The 17,540-nt window shown below is 47.6% G+C and overlaps 5 protein-coding genes across 5 annotated transcripts; 3 read left to right on the top strand and 2 right to left on the bottom strand.

The window, feature by feature from the left end:
* Positions 1–210: 210 nt before the first annotated feature.
* Positions 211–958, bottom strand: FSST1_011084 (DNA-binding protein; the record flags this gene model as incomplete). The annotated part of the gene is made up of 2 exons (XM_083234182.1): positions 211–375; positions 422–958. 2 exons carry the CDS (start codon positions 956–958, stop codon positions 211–213), a joined length of 702 nt encoding a protein of 233 aa, XP_083080780.1.
* Positions 959–2,019: 1,061 nt separating this feature from the next.
* FSST1_011083 (PI31 proteasome regulator N-terminal-domain-containing protein) lies at positions 2,020–3,235 on the top strand (the record flags this gene model as incomplete). The annotated part of the gene is made up of 3 exons (XM_083234181.1): positions 2,020–2,203; positions 2,232–2,573; positions 2,622–3,235. 3 exons carry the CDS (start codon positions 2,020–2,022, stop codon positions 3,233–3,235), a joined length of 1,140 nt encoding a protein of 379 aa, XP_083080779.1.
* A 332-nt stretch (positions 3,236–3,567) lies between these two features.
* On the bottom strand, positions 3,568–6,854 carry FSST1_011082 (karyopherin KAP114; the record flags this gene model as incomplete). Its single annotated transcript, XM_083234180.1, has 3 exons — positions 3,568–4,189; positions 4,237–4,808; positions 4,857–6,854. The coding sequence occupies 3 exons, from the start codon at positions 6,852–6,854 to the stop codon at positions 3,568–3,570; spliced, it is 3,192 nt and encodes a 1,063-aa protein (XP_083080778.1).
* Positions 6,855–10,054: 3,200 nt separating this feature from the next.
* On the top strand, positions 10,055–11,836 carry FSST1_011081 (permease for cytosine/purines, uracil, thiamine, allantoin-domain-containing protein; the record flags this gene model as incomplete). The annotated part of the gene is made up of 3 exons (XM_083234178.1): positions 10,055–10,138; positions 10,206–10,515; positions 10,572–11,836. The coding sequence occupies 3 exons, from the start codon at positions 10,055–10,057 to the stop codon at positions 11,834–11,836; spliced, it is 1,659 nt and encodes a 552-aa protein (XP_083080777.1).
* Positions 11,837–14,108: 2,272 nt separating this feature from the next.
* FSST1_011080 (amidophosphoribosyltransferase) lies at positions 14,109–16,516 on the top strand (the record flags this gene model as incomplete). The annotated part of the gene is made up of 13 exons (XM_083234177.1): positions 14,109–14,132; positions 14,287–14,352; positions 14,429–14,555; positions 14,607–14,649; positions 14,696–14,842; positions 14,899–15,051; positions 15,103–15,464; positions 15,518–15,534; positions 15,594–15,801; positions 15,850–15,944; positions 15,996–16,023; positions 16,076–16,424; positions 16,477–16,516. 13 exons carry the CDS (start codon positions 14,109–14,111, stop codon positions 16,514–16,516), a joined length of 1,659 nt encoding a protein of 552 aa, XP_083080776.1.
* Between the last annotated feature and the right edge of the window lie 1,024 nt (positions 16,517–17,540).

The raw sequence follows: 17,540 nt of genomic DNA, 5'->3' as shown, positions 1-17,540 counted from the left end.
TGACAGCCGGACTGTACATAACGCAACGGACTCGAGGCTTTGTCGGAGTAGGGAGCAGGGTCGTGTGGCACGGACTGGTTCGGGTCTGGGAATCGGGGCCAGGACAATGGGTTCATGCCATGTTGTACAAGATGAATTAGAGGTTATGAAATGTCATGATGACGATATCTATCTTTTCAAGTTGGGTATCATATGCGTATCATTCTGTGATCATTCCAAGTCGTTTTGCTCGATCCAACACTCAAAGAAGAGAGGACCGGCTTTGACAGAGCGGATTGGCGTTGTGTTCTGGCCGCCAATAGCCGAACCTTGAGTCAAAGAGGTGTCTGTTGGTGGTTGAAGGTTTGGTTGGGAAGGTATCCAATGTTGCGGATGCTAAGTCATTTAGCTCGGCGTATTTCAAATGAAACTTTGAACTTACCCCTATTGGTGCAGATGCTTCGTCGCGTAGCTCAACGGCAAGTGTAAAAGTGCTACCTTCAGGTAAAGCAGACATCATCTCAGCTGCATGCGAAATGCGCCTTAGAGCTCCCCGCAAAGCTTCGTTTACATCCGTCCAATTCACGCCACCCTCCTCATCCACACCCTCAACCAACGCAGGGTTATAGTTCCTCTCCTCCCTATCACCCCAGCCAATAGGAAACGTCTCAACGTCAAATACCCAACGTTCAAGTACATCAAACGTCTTTGCGGCATGCATTACAATGGCTATACGGCGCACAGTCCCTTTTCGCAGCTGTGCTGCTACAGAAGAGACAGCATCGTTTATCCAAGTGCAGAGGCCAGGATGGCGGGACTGGTGGACGGGGAGGTTGAGGGCGCGTGCAGTGAGGAAAGTAGTTGCAGGGTAGAGTCCGCGGTGGTAGAGGAGGGTGTGAAGAGTGAGAGTCAGAAAGGTTGTAAAGGAGGAAAGGAGATGTGATGCTTGGGCGGCGGGGATGGATGGGCCTAGATCCATAGTGACAATGAGGGATGTTGAGGAAGTGGTGATGTTTAAGAATTGGTGGTTTGAAAGACGTGGTGGGACGCGTTGAGTGGAACGCGATTTCACGTGATGGTGTCGTCATGAGACATCTCACCCATGCCCGTGTGAGCGTGAGAGGTACCTAGCCATGAGAGATTTGGGCGGCAATAGCGTCACCAACCTCGCAAGCTTTGAATCACTAATAAATTCATTATATGTAGCTTTCTGCTACATGTAGTATTTTATATTGTGTGAGATTAAGGTTATTTGCCCTACCTTTTGTGACTTAAAGTTGCAGAGCAAGAGAAAAGGTCAGTATTAGACTTTAGAAATTGCACAAACTCATCAAACAGTTTTCTGTTGCGCAAGTTGTGACGTTTCAGTTCTACATTGCACGGTTCTGACTTGTCTAGCCGTGCAGCTTACAGTAGTAGGAGCGCATCAATCGAGCATTGCATTGTCCAGAGCTAGCTGGATAGCTGATCTCATAGCTACTACATGTCTCCGTCAACTTGTATGATATTGTATTCCTTTAGTAGTAACATACGAATGTCAATGTATCTAGTGGGTACTAATGTTATTATCTGGTGGCGCATTGCACCTCGAAAGAGTAGCAACTTTAACGATTCAACCCTAAAAGCATAACTGTAAAATAGACAGCATAGTAAGGCTACAAGGCCGTATGGTCAAATAGAATTTCAACAAAACTCTATACCAATATAGAAACCCTCAAAATCCGCAAAATCCGCAAAATCCGCAAAAAATGGCACATTCTTTTTTCATTCTTACCTAACAAAACAACCGTACATTATTACTTTACAAAACTGTCCTACCGAAAACATCACTGCCCCACGGCGCCTACCTAATTGATCCACATATAGGGCTGAGGCAGCTATTTCATGACGCATCTCCTTCTTCACTTTCGACTAACAACTTCCACCTCCATCTTCTCCACTACTTAATCCATCATTGAATTCACTAGCAAACAAGCTCCACTCATCGACAAGCATCACCGCAGTCCACAAGAATTCCATCAAGAATCATCACAGTTCATCATGTCAGAACCCCTCAGCGTCGCCGCCATCCTCGGTGGCATGGCAGAAGCGCTTCCCACGCATTCTCCCAATGACGAATCATCGGATCTCGCATCCGCTTATGAAGTTATCGCTCTGCTTATTCACTCCTATCTCTCCGCTCTTGGCTTCAAGATCCAGGGCTTTGACGAGGACAACAAGCTAGGTAAGTCTCCTCACCCCCTAAGCAGCAGCACCACTCGACTCACACAAGCGGCCAATAGCTGAATGCGACTCACTCGCCCCTCGCCTGCCATCACAATGGAACTCGGGCTTCAAATCCTACAGCTTTGTGTATTCGCACAAGCAGTCAGCCATGACCTTTAGCATTCGCGTGGATCGCATGGGTAAGAAGGTTGAGGTTCGCGGACTGGCTGTGGGAGATGATAATATTCGTCGTTTCGAACGATCGATCAGCGAAGTTGTGGACTCTAAGAAGCTCCCCATTCGCATCACCATCAAGGACAATCAAGAAGACCGAAGTGACCTTGTTGAAAAGCTCCGCGCTGTGTTCACATCTGAGAAAGCTATTGCGGGTATGTTGCCCAGTAATACTATGAGGGGCGCTTACTGAACTCTTATAGACATTCTACATGATCTCAAGATCAACATCGTTCAAAAACTCATTCCTAAGCTCCAGAGCGAAGGGTATGTCGAGACTGCCGAGGCAGAGGCCAACGCACGCTCTGAGCGCCGCGCTCAAGAAGCACAGAACCCATACCGACCATTCCGTGGTGACCCTGCGCCTAACCCAAACATGCCTCCGCCTCCGGTAAACCCACTTCCCGAGATGGCTCGTCCCAGGCCTTTCCCCATGGGTGACTTCCCTCCTCCAGGTTTTGAGGACGAGCACGAGGTGAATCGGCCACGACCACCACGGCTACCACAAGGCGGTAGGCATCCTTACGGCATCGGACACGACGACCTGTATGGGCCTGGCCCGTTTGACCCTCCTCGCCCCGGTGGCCACTCGGGTATGCATCCCACCTTCGACGACCCATTATTCACAGGACAAGGAGGTGATGGGCACGGAGATGATGGGTATGGAGGCTACGATCCCCAAGCTCCGCCTGGCGCGCGATGGGACCCTACTGGCCCTGTAGGCAATCCTCGATTCCCTGGTCCTGGTAGTGGACGAGGCAACAATCCTTTCGGGGGAGGCTTCGGGGGAGGCTTCGGAGGTGGTAATATAATTTGAGTTACTACGAGGGACAGTTCTCAACGGTTAATTGCTAGCCACCCTAGTTAAAAAGAATCACAAAGTTTGATCATCTACTTCTCGTTTATTTCGCATGTGACTCTTCCACTGAGATGTTTCTCTAATTCTATCTACAATTCATTTCTGTTCGTAATATCATGCCAACCAAAGGGCCGATCTATCTACCCTCTGCCGCGCAAACCAAGGCACGCGTGACGTACGCCTTGTTTCTCCTTTTGTGCTTCCTAACTTGCAGTCTGTTGCTTCCACAGTGTTCTTCGCCGAACCGAGCCAGGCTGGTAATGTTTCGTGACCATGTATGCAGTCGCTTCCTATTGTCCTGCCGAGCTGGCCACCTCGTTAAGCTTCATCTTCTCTTCTTCTGTCAGCATGTTATACCACTCCTGGAAGTTGGCAGTGTTTTCCTGGCCGCAACGGATGAAGAACTCGGTGAGGTAAGCTTGTGTCTCGTCGTCTCGCTGTCGCTGTCCACCTTCCACAAATGACATGAGGTCATGTTTGGTGGCTCCCAGGCTCAGGTCGAGAGTGTCGTCGTCGTCTTCCCAGCCCTCCTCGTCGTTCTCATCCTCGAAGCTAGCAGTTGCCACAGCAGCAGCGGCCGCATTTGCAGCAGCCCGTTGGCCAGATGCGGAGAGAAGTTCTTCAATGAGGACCTTAATAATCTTGAGTGAAGCAGGGATGACGGTGTACTGGTCGGGGTCTGGTGCCATGGCTGCTTGATTAGCGTCTTGGGCCTCAATATATTGGGTATAGATGGTTTCTAGGTAGGTATTGGAGGCTTGAGGGTCGTGAGTTGTTGGGTACATACTCTTCTTCGCACGTGAACGTGTCTTGATTAGCCCGTCGTCCTGGTTTACGATCAAATCACCCTTAACCTGTGTTTGTGCAAGGCGAGGATCGTTGAGGGAGTAAAGCTTGGATAGGGCGATCACGCTAGGCTTGTCAGTAAATACCGAGAGCTTGCTTCATTCTTAACGTACTTTTGGCGGATCTCATCGTATCCAGCAAAGTTGACAGAGTTCTCCAGCCACTTGGCCAAGACAACCTGTAGACCACTTTCCCCGCTGATCTGAATTTGACTCAAAAAGTCAACCACTTCGTGGGCTCCGGAAAGAGTGAGACGGGCAAACACAAGGATGAGAGACTGGATGAAGGCCGCGGCTTGGGCAGTGGCAAGTCGGTTAGCAACAGCTTGGAGAAGCTGGGGCAGGAAAGGACCGAGACGCTCCTGGCCAGCCTTCTCGACAAGCTCGGCGGCCAAACCACCAACCTCAGAGGCGGAGTTGTCCTCAATAGAGGGACCCAGGAGCCGGTCGATGATATGCAGGCAAACCTCAAGACCGGAACGGCCGTTAGCATCTTGCCAGGCAAGAACTTGTTGATGATCATGCTGAAGCATCCACTTGACAACCTCTGATCCTGGTCGAAGAACCTCGCCCTCGTTGGACTCCATGAGGAGGCGGTTCAGCTTGGGGAAAGTAGCTGCCACAAAACCCGCAGGCAGTGGTTCGGGTCCGTTCTCGGCAAGGATAGCCAGCAGCTCGATGGCGACCTAAAAATTGTCAGTCTAGCTCTAAATCGGCTCGATATGATAGCTTACTGTAACCAGAGGGTTATCTTCGGTGAGGTTGGCAACATCAAAGGCACCGGTCAAGGTAGGTAGAAGCTTTCCGCAGAGGGCAGTGTAAGACTCGGTATCCGACAGAGCAGTAACTACATCCTCAAGACCCTCGGAAATCAACATTGTGACTTGGAAATTGCTAGCGCCAAGCTTGGCAAGCATGAAGAGAAGGTCCACGGACTGCACTTCGTTGGAGAGGGCAATTCGAGTGTCCAGTGTGATGGCAGCGCGAAGAGATTCGGAGAGTGTAACGAGAAGCTCATCCGCATCTTCCATCTCACTAGGGTCCTTACCATTCATATAGCTTTGGATAGCATTGATGATGGGAACCTGTCTATCAGAAGGCACTTGACCAGCGTTGATCAACCCTTCAAGGGCCTTGATGCAGGCAACTTGAACAACCTCTGATTCCTCTTGCGTAATAGAGGTGATCATACGATCCAGCAACTCAGCAGGAGTCTGGTAAGATCGGCAAAGGATGCCAGCAACGAGGTAGCCTCTGGCTCGGAGAAGAGGCTCATCGGCTCGGTTGATGGCGTAGTCCACCAGTACAAGATATGCATGGGCAACTTCCTCAGGAATTGGCTTTTCCATGTCTTGGAAATCGCTGACCAGCATAACAAAAAGGTAGAGTGCCGCCTCCTGGTTACGCCAATCGGAGCCTCCGTTGGCGAAGAGTGGTTGTGTCTGCCCAAACAGGCCTTCTATGGCCTTTTGGTTGAACCACTCACCCATCTTGATCAAAAGATCACCAGCAGCAGTTCGTGCGGTGTAGTTTGCAGTGACGGAAGTCTCCTCAGCAAGGTACAGGGAGCAGTCTATATCCCACAGTTCCTCCTCTTCTCTAATGACACGGGAGTAGCCGATGAGCATGCTCATGATCTCCTTCATCCAGGGAACCTGCGACGCAGAGGGATGGGCATTGAGATGACCCTCGAGTTCGGCCTGCACCGGTGGAGCCCTGAAGCACTGGTTCAGGAAATCCAATTCCTCCAGAATGAGAAAGTCCAAGGTGTATGGCAGATTGTCGGAATCCTCGAGTCGTCCCTGTGTATCCTGCTTGATGTACAGCTGTTCGTGGGGGGCTTGCAAGGCGGAAAGCTCCTCCCATACCGCACTGAAGAAAACAGTGCTCTGGGGTAAGAGAAGGTTGGGGAAGACACGTCTAATCCTAATGAGCGTCTTCACAACCTGGAGCTTGAGTGCGATGATGTTGCTCCAGGTGTCGGGCTGGCTGCCATTATCGAGGTTGGCTTCGGGGAGAGGGCTCTTCATCACAGTAATGAAGAAGGGGTTCCATTGTTGAATGAGTCCGTCAGCAAATGCGCGGACCTCCTTGGCGTGGTCCTCCCTGATCATATTGAGAAGATCGAAGCATCCTCTGAGGATTGAGATGGCAAGAGCTCGGTGCATGGGCTTTCGGCTCTCATTGAAAGCGACTTCGGAGAGGGCCTTGGCAATATCCTGGGCCATGGAAAAGAACTGGTCCTCACTCAAACTCTCTTCGATTATGTCGTTGAGCAATCTCAAGGCACCGTGGAGTTGGGCATCGGTGCCAGATGGGACAACGGAAAGGACCGAAGGGAGCATATTGGGCCATTGATCGGGAAAGTCGTGGACGGCGATCTTTCCGACTGCATAACTGGCAGAGATCTTGACTTTACGGTCCTCTTCCTGGCTCAAGACCAGGTCGAGCAGAACCTGCTTAAGCTGGCCTCTGACCTCATCGGAGATGGGGACTTGAGGTTCATCGTCAAGCTCATCATTGCTCCAGTTGTTCTCGATAAAGAGTCGCAGGGTGGAAAGCGCAGACTGGCGAATGCTTGTTTCAATCGAAGTATGAGCAGCGATATTAGCGAGGGACAGCGGAAAGGCGGGATTCGTTCGTGCGCGCTTGAGCTCGATTTCGGCCTGTTGCCTGGGACCTTGGTCGGCCAGTTGGGTATTGGAAAGAAGCTGCACCAACTGGTCCTCCATGATTGCAGATCGAGGACTTGTTGTGTTTAGGATTGGATGTGATGAAAAAAGTTGAGGTTGGCGGGGAGAAAGAAGCGGAATTGGTGACGATGGTGGGGGAGAGAAACAAAAAGTGGGACTCGAGGAAGAACAGCCTGGAAGCCAAAGAAAGTATTTATTCAGAGGTAAGATCTAAGGTTGATGCTTAACTTGGAGTTATTTTGGAAGCAGCTAACTTTATCCTTTGTAGAAAGGGATTATTCAGGATGCCTACTAAGTTCAAGTTGTAATCGCTAGAAAAAGGATTCGCTGTCTTGCAAGTGTTTTCCTCGACCGCGGGGCATTGTTATTCACGTGTTTTCCATGTTTTTATCTGGACCCCTTTTTTTATTTGAACAATCCCTTTGTTGAACAATGACGCCAGTTGAGCCTCAAGAAGTACTGAACCACTGATAAAATATCACGACCCTTGTGGTTCTTTTTATTTGTCGTGATAAAAATATACATTGACTGGCGTTCATGTCAAAAGTGGCCTTTTCATTTACTGGTATAAGCTTGTGCTTAAATATCATCTATGCTCCAGTCTAAAGAGCTTCCTTTGTCCGTCTACATTAATTGACCCGGATTAAGATATTATGTACCCGAGAAAGACAAATCGTTGCATTTGACCAAACTCCGTATGCATCAAACACCGAAAGTTGGAGTATCCAGGTGCAAGACTGCTAACCCTGAAGTGAATAATGTATGGCATCGATCTTCACAAAAGAGAGCGAGAGGAGTGGTCTAGACAAAGGTACTCCACAGTGTAAAAGCAAAAGTGAATGGTTTAAATATTCCAGTAGATAGTTCATTGAACAGATCGCCTATGACGAATGCCAACCTTTAGTTGAGAGTATATGAGTAACGACGAAATATGGTTCTATTATAGTCCTTTCTAAGTCCCACGTCGTCTGCTTGAATATTAAACGTGAGTTAGGACAAATACCTACCTAGGCATTGGTCTATTTAAATTACACCTTGACATGGGCAGAATGTTCCTATTCTTGGACAATTGAATACGACAGCTTTATAGCTATATGGAGCTTTGGCTAAAACTACGGATTTATATCGCCAACTCGGGATTTTACCTCTTTTTGCCGCGAAACCTCATTAATTCGTATGAGGCTGCTTGCAATGCCCCATCAAGAGAGTTGAGAACGCGGGCTGATATGAGTAGACATATGATTGATCCTATTTTTTGTATGTAACTTACATACACCGCCGCATTGTGAAGGATTCCCTGTAGATCCTCTTTGACAAATTTGTGTGGATTTTTCAAGTCATAACTACACATCACGCATGATCCAGTGCAGCTCGTGTAGACTCCAATGTAACAGCTGTAAGCATCGCAACGATATACCGACAGGCTGACGCCTTTTGTTTCCCATTAAGGAAAGTCCCTAGCCCAGGATGGACCCGAAAGTTTTGGTAGATCCGTTTCAGTGCCGTGATGTTCTCGGTGTTATTTGAGCTTCCACGGAAATACCAACATGACACCTGCAGCTGCTTGCGTTGATGTCAGTCGAGTACAGTATTATCATGACACATTGATGGAAAATATTGGAGTAATCGTTTCAGGAAAGTTGTTGTAGGATAGTGAAAAAAACGGCCAAGTTGGCGTTGTAGCCGAAAGCCAACCAGCCACTACAAAGGAGTTTGGTAGGGGTTTTGGGGACGGCACTGCAACGCCGATACGATCCATATCAAGCAGAAAAATGCGATGCAATGGAGCTCTAGATTGAGAGGGGGTTCAAGAGATCAGGCGACAAAGTTTCGGGTAAGGACCGAAATACAATGACTTACACTGTTGACAACGAAATAGTGTTTCATTGACTACTGAATTTAAGATGCAGTTCGCTGATAGACATGATAGGGCAGATAGCTCCCGCTGAGAAGGAATCTGGGTCTAAAATCAAGGGTTGACTCGATGAGATCGAGTAATGAATTTATTCTACAGTTTGCAACTAAGCCCAATCTGGTCGGGGTCTAAGTACCGGTATCTCAGTCGTATCGTCCCAGTGATAACGAAGTATTACTGACCAATTGCGTGTCCTCGTTTATATCCGCCTGGGGTAATGGCCCCTCTTGTGGCATGGCTGGCTTTGATAGCATCTGCATGGCATTTTTTACCAAGCCGAACCTATGCGTTGACCATTTTTGTTTCTCATTGCTGCAGTTCTGCGGTTTTACAAATTGGATACTACTGTAACATAATTGTAAATCATCATCCTCGGAATAGAAAGCGATGTCGGGGAATTGTCTTACCGTCTACGTCAACATAGGTCCAAAGACGCTGTCGCAGCCACTCATACAATGATACCAAGCATTTGCTCCATGGGTTTTAGCGTCTCGCATGTGGGGGCACCCACTAAAACACGACCTGGGTCCCTTGTACCTCGACTCATCTCTCCGCAATATTCATTGCTCTTCCGTGCCGACAGAGGCGCATACGTACCTTGTCAAGCTTGACGATATGTCGATGAATGAATCATGTTGAAGTATCTTTACGAGGGTATTACCTAAGATTGTTGGAATATCTTCTACGATGGTTGTTGTCTGAGAATGAGATGCAAAAGTCAGTTGTAAATGGGATAAAAAAAACAACGTTTCAACTACCGGAAATGCTAAGAACTCACTTGTTCAACTAAACCAACCACAGTCTATGTGGCCGCCGGCGAGAATCCTGGTATTACCGGCTAGTTATCTACAGTAGCAACGGTCGGGTCTGGGGATGGCGATCGAGCTGATAGTGGCTGCTGATGGCTGATAACCTACCTGCATTACAGTGGGCATACATGAAGCTCGCATTTAGTTAGATGGAGGGGACGGGACCCAATCTCAATCATCAAACCATAAATACCAAGCTTGCCCGTCACCATCGACAACCGGGTTTTCCAAGACAGAAGAGCGAGTTGGAGAGGATTCAGTTGCTTCCTTCTCAATCAATCCCTCTGTTACGATTAGGCAAGAGTGGAATCACATCATCTTCTTTCTGCCCTTACTTGGATTTAATCCTAGTCTGCCAGCCTTACGTTATTGTCACCTGCACGTCATAACCCCTCGCCTTGGAGTTGTGATACGGAAAAGTAATTACTTTTTAAAGTTACTCCCCAAACTTCTTTGACTTTTGTTTCTTTTCATCGTTTCATCAAACCGTTTTGTTCCCACTATACATCGACGCCATGGAAACCAGATCAAGATTCAAAGTCTTTACCGACAAAGTCGCTGTCGAGTCTGAACCTGGCTTGACAAGCACACAACTTATGGTATGAAGGCCAGGGCATATAATGTCACGCGACCTGCAAGACGGAGTTTTACTAAACTCTTATACAGCTTACGAACCATGATCTCAAACCCGTCGAGAAGGAGCGCCGTTTATGGGGTCCCTGGAACTTTGTCGGTTTCTGGATCGCCGACTCTTTCAACATCAACACTTGGATGATCTCGTCAGCCATGATTGTCAACGGACTTTCATGGTGGCAGGCATGGCTTTGCGTTTGGATCGGTTACAGCATCACTGGTATCTTTGTCGTAATTAACGCGCGACCTGGTGCCGTCTATCACATCAGTTTCCCCGTTATCAACAGAAGCTCCTTTGGTATCTGGGGTGCCTTGTGGCCTGTCTTGAACCGTGCTGCTATGGGTATGTCTCATCCCATTCACTGACTGCCTGTGTAATCCTTTATTAACATTGAATAGCTTGTGTCTGGTATGGAGTTCAAGCTTACATTGGTGGAAACTGTGTCTACCTCATGATTCGATCCATCTGGAAGTCGTGGGAAAACGTCCCCAACACATTCAGCGAGGATGCCGGCACAGACACCGCTCACTTTGCTTCGTTTATGATCTTCTGGATTTGCTCTTTGCCAGCCCTCTGGTTCCCTGTTCACCAACTCCGACACCTGTTCACTGCCAAGGCCTACGTCGTTCCTGTCGCCGGAATCACTTTCCTCGCCTGGACTATCTCGCGTGCTGGTGGCATTGGTCCCATTATCAAGCAGCCCAACACTGTTCACGGCGGTGATCTGGCTTGGGAAATTGTCAAGGGTATCATGTCGTCGATTTCCAACTTTGCCACGCTTATCGTCAACGCCAGCGATTTCTCCCGATTTGCACAAAAGCCCAGAGACGCCCTATGGCCACAATTGATTACTATTCCTATGGGATTTGCTATTACTTCCTTTATTGGAATCATAGTTTCTTCTGCTTCTACGACTCTGTATGGCAGAGCTATCTGGAACCCTCTTGACCTGCTTGACGAGTTCATCAACGATGGAAACTCCGCGGAACGCTTCGGTGTCTTCTTCATCGCATCGTCATTTACACTAGCTCAGATCGGCACAAATCTTGCCGCCAATTCTGTGAGCGCAGGAAACGATTTGACTGCTCTTCTTCCTCGTTGGATCAATATACGACGTGGAAGTTATATCTGTGCTTGTTTGGGCCTCGTGATTTGCCCCTGGCAGCTTCTCAAGGACAGTAACCAGTTTACAACATATCTCTCCGCCTACAGCGTATTCCTCAGCTCTATCGCTGGTGTCATGATTTGCGACTACTACATTGTTCGCAAGGGGTACATCGATGTGAAGGAACTTTATGATGGCCGCAAGGAGGGGCCGTATTACTACACCGCCGGCTTTAACTGGCGCGGTTATGCTGCCTACATTTGTGGAATCGTTATTAACGTTGTTGGTTTTGCCGATGCAGTTGGCGCAAAGAACGTTCCTATTGGCGCTGTTCACGTTTACCAGCTCAACTACTTCTGCGGCTTTGGCGTGTCTATGCTTGTCTACTACACTCTGTGCAGGCTTTGGCCGGTGGCTGCGACTAGCGACCGTTGGATGGAAGTTGGCGATGAAATCGATGATATGCGATTGGCTTATGACTCGAGAAGTCCTTCTTACGACGAAGAAAATGCGACAGGAGAAGCCTCAAAGGCCACCGAGGACACGAAACAATTCTAGGTTGGGATATGGCAGGGAGTTTATTTTATGGAGGATGTTTGATTATGTAGATTATTTTGGACATAGGTATACACAGGATGGTCTGAGCTACTTGCTAGAAAACGAAGAAATGAACGCACTGCTTTATCTTTTGGATCAGTATAATGTTTGTCTCATTTCTCGCTTTTATATCTCATGTGTAACTCTGGAGCGGGACGGCGCGCTCGCTTAATTGATTTAAGGTTTGATGCGGGGTGACGTCAGATATGCGGATGGGCGGATGGGCCCTTCTTGCATCAATCTCATATCCGATCTTAGGCTATCAATCTTTTCCAACGTAAAATCAGGCCCTGAGGCTTCTGCATTTCCTAATTTATTCCGCGTTGGAATTGAGTCCTACTGCAAAGAGAGGCCATGGAGATAGAAAAAAAGGATGAAGTTGTTTTATGTCTTGAGTAACTAACTACCTAGACTTGAGTTTTCTACAACTGTCAAGACAGACCAGCGGCTGTTAAAGAGCTTCTGTTTCACACATGCATAAATAAGGCTGCATGATCAGAGCCAGTCGCGGATGGGACAAACGATCTGCACACATGTGCCTAAAAGACAATTAAACGGCAGTTTGCACTGGTGCATTTCTTAAAAAGCATTTATGCAGTGCGGGTATTCCCGCTGCCATGTGCAAAGACCAAATCAGGCAATAACCAAAAACGAACTCTGTACCTCACTGAACGCCATGCATAACTATCGCGAACAGCACCTTGTTAGCTATTTCGAGGCCAAAAGTTTCAAAAAGAAACTCTGATGAATCACGTGCCCCGTACTGGAATCGAACCAGTGATCTTATCATTACTAGTGATACGCTTTACCACTGAGCCAACGGGGCTTATGAGGTGATTCCTCGTTTGTTACAGTGTTCGTAGAGATCAGAGCCTATATTGTCGCTGTTTTTAGAAAAAAGACAATGGCGCCCTCCCAAAGTTGAAAGTGAAACAGGCACAGTCAAGTCCAGGGCGTGTCTCTGTTATATTTTGTAAATACATTGCGTCATACAATCGGCTATGCACTGACCAGTCAGTTGTATTACGTTGGCCTTCTGTCATTTTATTGGAGACTTGGCATTTGTAGTTTTACTGTATCTCTGAAAGATTGGAATCTGAATGTTGTACAAGACCTGAGTACATGCTCGATTATCTTTCCTCATTACTTTACGCTGCTGCACATATAGATGGCAAACCCATGTCACCTTGTTCACTCCACGATTCTTATACTACCATCGCAAAGAAGGAGTTTAAAGCCGTTCGGAATTGGTAAGATCAAGGGCACTGTTTTTTCAGTATGGCACATATTTTATTAGCGCTCACATCGGCATTTGTTGAAGTTTTGTGTAAATCCCAGTCATGTGGGCTTTTCACCGTCCTGTACCCTCTTCGCTTTGACATCTGTGCTTAAACAGGTGACGCTGCACGTTCCACTGGACTTTTTATTTCTCTTTATTCTCTTTATTCTCTTATCTTCGTGTAGTATAAAATCTCGTATCTGAAAGTGTTTTGGAGATTCTAAATATTAAAAAGACAAATTTGTCTGGAGAGTATCACACGGACCTGAACACAGAATGGCTATTTTCCAACAAGACTGTGTTTCTATCAGTGAAATTTGATTCGCAGACACGACTAGTGCATGCAGCTTAAGAGAGGTAGTCAGTTGACATGAAAAATATGCCAATGCGGTATTAACAACCCTGTATCTAGATATTTAAACATCTGGGCATAATTCGTTATCGACACCTGAGCAGATAGATAGATATACTTGTACTTTGACTTATACAGTTTACCTCTATATGGTACAATTGGTTGGCGAAACATCTGTCAATCAATCATTCATTCAAACCCTTATACCCTGCTCAATATCAACAAGGCAAGCAACAATAGCAGACAATCACCCTCGCAATGCTGATAGCAGGGCAAAAAAACATAAACAAATACTCAAAATCGGTGTTTCATATCCGGGTTTCACTTGACAAAAGCCACTGATTTAAATGGAGGTCCACTATAGCAAGGTACATTTGGGGGAGCCCACCCACTGCGGATCATTCTCCGGCCCGCCCTGACCAATACCCCGCCTGAACAGGATTTGTGGTAGCAAAAAAAATGACCGATATCGTCGGCCATTGAGGAAAATTTTTCTAAAGGTTACACATTCTGGTTCAAACCAAATTTTAGACTGAGTGTAAAAAACACTCTATTATTCCGTTCTTCAACTTCTCCACGACCGACGTGACACGATATTCAACATGTGTGGTGTTTCGGGTATTTTGGTGAGTCTCGAGTCCTGCTCTTTCTATTGCCCCTCCCCCGCGCTCAGTAAGACCCTTGCCCGTGCTCGGACTTGAGACGGAAGTGCTACCAAAAGAGCAAACAAAAAAAAAGAATGATACATTGCATGTAAACAAATGCTGACTGCCTACACAGCTGGGTGACCAGGAAGCCACTTCCGCCGCTATCGATTTACACGAATCTCTGTATTACCTCCAACATGTTAGTCAACGATCGCGAAAACAATCGCATGCCGAACCTCGAACGTCCAAGGAGCGAATACTGATACTGGGAATAGCGAGGACAAGATGCGGCAGGTATTGCTGTTTGCCAGGGAGGAAGAGTCTCCCAGTGTAAGGGTCTGGGAATGGCCAGCAAGGTTTTTTCCGATGGTCGACGACTCGAGCATCTGCCTGGATACATGGGTATGGCATCGCGACACACAGATGGATGAAACAGAGACTAACTCTCTAAAGGCCTGGGACACGTCCGCTACCCTACCATGGGCACCGCTTCTGCGTATGTATGACTACAAATTCCATTTACATAACTAACCGCATCACAGGTCTGAGGCTCAGCCCTTCTACGTGAATGCGCCATTCGGAATCTCAATGAGCGTTAACGGTAACCTCGTCAACACCGAATACCTCCGCAAATTCCTCGACGAAGAAGCCCACCGACATGTCAACTCTGATTCCGACTCGGAGCTCCTGTGCGTAATCGCAGCTGGCACTTATTCGAACCACGATGACTGATTTGTACCAATAGTCTCAACATCTTCGCACACGGACTTCAGCAACTCGGCAAGACTCGCGCCAACTCTGAAGATATCTTCACTGCTCTGAGCGATGTGTACTCCAAATGCCAGGGAGCTTTTGCATGCACTGCCATGATCGCCGGCTTCGGTATCCTAGCTTTCCGGTGAGTTATGTCAATGGCCTGAAAATGTGTCTCGTGTCTAAATGGAAACAGTGACGCCAACGGTATTCGACCCCTTTGCATTGGTTCTCGACCTTCCGCCACTCTCTCCGGCACCAAGGATTACATGGTTGCTTCCGAATCTGTCGTCCTCAAGCAGCTTGGTTTCGAGGATATTGTCGACATTCTTCCCGGCCAGGCCTGCTTTTTGCAAAAGGGCTGTGCTCCAAAGTTCCGCCAGATCATCAATAACCTACCTTACACCCCCGACTGCTTCGAGTTCGTTTACGTTGCTCGCCCTGACTCGACCATGGACGGTATTTCTGTCTACCGCAGCCGACAAAACATGGGAGAGAAGCTGGCCAAGAAGATCCGTGCGGTTCTTGGAGAGAAGGCAGTTGAAGAGATTGACGCTGGTATGTTGTTTCACACGTTATTATAGCTCGAACTACGCTAACACATTTTCTAGTTATTCCAGTACCCGAGGTATGCTATGCTGAAGCATATACCAACCCTCCTTTCTGCGGTAACTAACTCCTTTGCAGACAAGTAACATTGCCGCTGCTACTCTTGCTGAGAAGCTTGGCAAGCCATATGTGACTGCTCTTATCAAGAACCGATACGTCCAAAGAACTTTCATTCTCCCCAACCAAGCTCTCCGAATGAAGAGCGTCCGCCGAAAGCTTTCACCCATCGACTCGGAGTTCCGCGGCAAGAACTTGATTATAGTGGATGACAGTGTCGTCCGTGGAAGTAAGCATCACATCTCATAAGTTAGATGTAATACTGATTCGAGATTAGCTACCTCACGACAAATTGTCCAGATGGCTAGGGATGCCGGTGCTGTCAAGGTCATCTTTGTTTCAGCCTCTCCCGAATGCATGCACCCTCACATCGTAAGTTTAGCCCAATTACTTTACCCGGGAATAATGCTAACAATCTTCAAGTATGGTATCGATCTTGCGGACCCAATTGGTAGGAACTTCACTGACCCATCGCTCAATTGCTCTTGCTAACACTCCGAAAGACCTGGTTGCTCACGGTCGAACGACAAAAGAAATTGCCGATTACATCGGTGCTGACGAGGTCATCTTCCAGGACCTTGATGGTAAAGACGGATTGAAGGCTGCTTGCATGGAGGCTGCCGAAACCACAAGCAAGGTTGAAGACTTTGAGGTCGGTGTCTTCTGTGGTCGGTACGTCACAGAAGTCCCAGAAGGATATTTCGAGCACCTGAGCGATCTCCGAAACGGCAAGCGAAAGGCCAAGGCAGCCTTGACAGAAATCAAGGCTGGTGGCGATGAGGGTGCCAATGTAGTCGTCAGCTCTGGACCTACAAATGGCCCACCTGCCTCTGACGAGCGAGAAGACATCAGGTGAGTCCTTGTCAGCAATGCTCATTCTTTGCGTATATTGACTAGTCAACAGTCTTCACAACATGGCAAGCGAGCAGATGACAACGTCATAAACGTTGACGATAATGCTCAAGCAACCGAGTGCAAAGATTATCGGAACTAAAATTCCGGCCAAGAGGGGATAGATTCGAGACATCGATGAGTGGGCGACCTATGAAACGGGTCTGAAAATACCAATGGTGGACATGATAGTCCAAGCAGCCTTGATGAAAAATAATGTAGTCTTTGAGAGCTGTCAATCAGCCAGGGAACAAGTGTCCAGACACAGCACCGACGCTGGCTGGCAGCTCGATCAGGCACCACCGATACTAGAGATGCCGCAAGGCAGAGATCAAAACGAGATACGAAAAGCCAGAATTTATGAGCGTTGCTTGAATTATTGCTGCTATTTCCCTGTGTCAGTTGGCCTTGTCTTGTGCTCCGCTTTATCAGTCTCGGAGTCACCCTATCACCCTAGGTTGTGGACTCATACACCGGCTAGGGGACCGGCATGATATTATGCTGAGTGGGCATGAATTGGATCAACAACGGTCCAAGCGAGAGTGGTCAAAACATGTCGTCCAGCTCAAGGTTCTCAGAAGGCTACAGTTCAGTCAAATCCCACCATGTAAGCATATCCCTCCCGAGTCTCGTAATTTGACCCATCGAGTAGATTATAGAGGGGAAACAAGTACGGTGAGCAAGGTGAAAGACTTTGACTATCGTGAAGGGTCCATCAAGATAGTTTCATGGTGGAGTTGTTGAGAAGGTGGGAGGAGCCTTATGAGGAGAAAGCCTTGGCTTCTCCTCTCAAAATAAACCCGGTCTAGTTCACCAACCTGCCACTTGAGTTAGTTGGAGATGGTTGGAGAGCTTGGTTAACTGGATCTCGGTTAGGGCCAGACCGAAGATGCCAAGATGCATTTTTAGTATCATGACTAAGGTGATAGTAATAACAATGGTCGATTCTCATGGTCTATGGTAGTCAGAAGCTAATGTTACAGTCTGAGTGAAGGAGTCATGTCAAAACCAACACCCAATACAGATATTTCAGTGGCAGAAAAATTCCTAGTCAAGGTTGCATGCGAATCATGACAT

This window comes from Fusarium sambucinum, chromosome III (genome assembly GCF_050947815.1).
Source record: "Fusarium sambucinum isolate potato_lamoka chromosome III, whole genome shotgun sequence".
Taxonomy (NCBI): domain Eukaryota; kingdom Fungi; phylum Ascomycota; class Sordariomycetes; order Hypocreales; family Nectriaceae; genus Fusarium; species Fusarium sambucinum.
The sequence above is the reverse complement of the archived record's forward strand: the minus strand, read 5'-3'. Positions and strand labels throughout refer to the sequence as shown.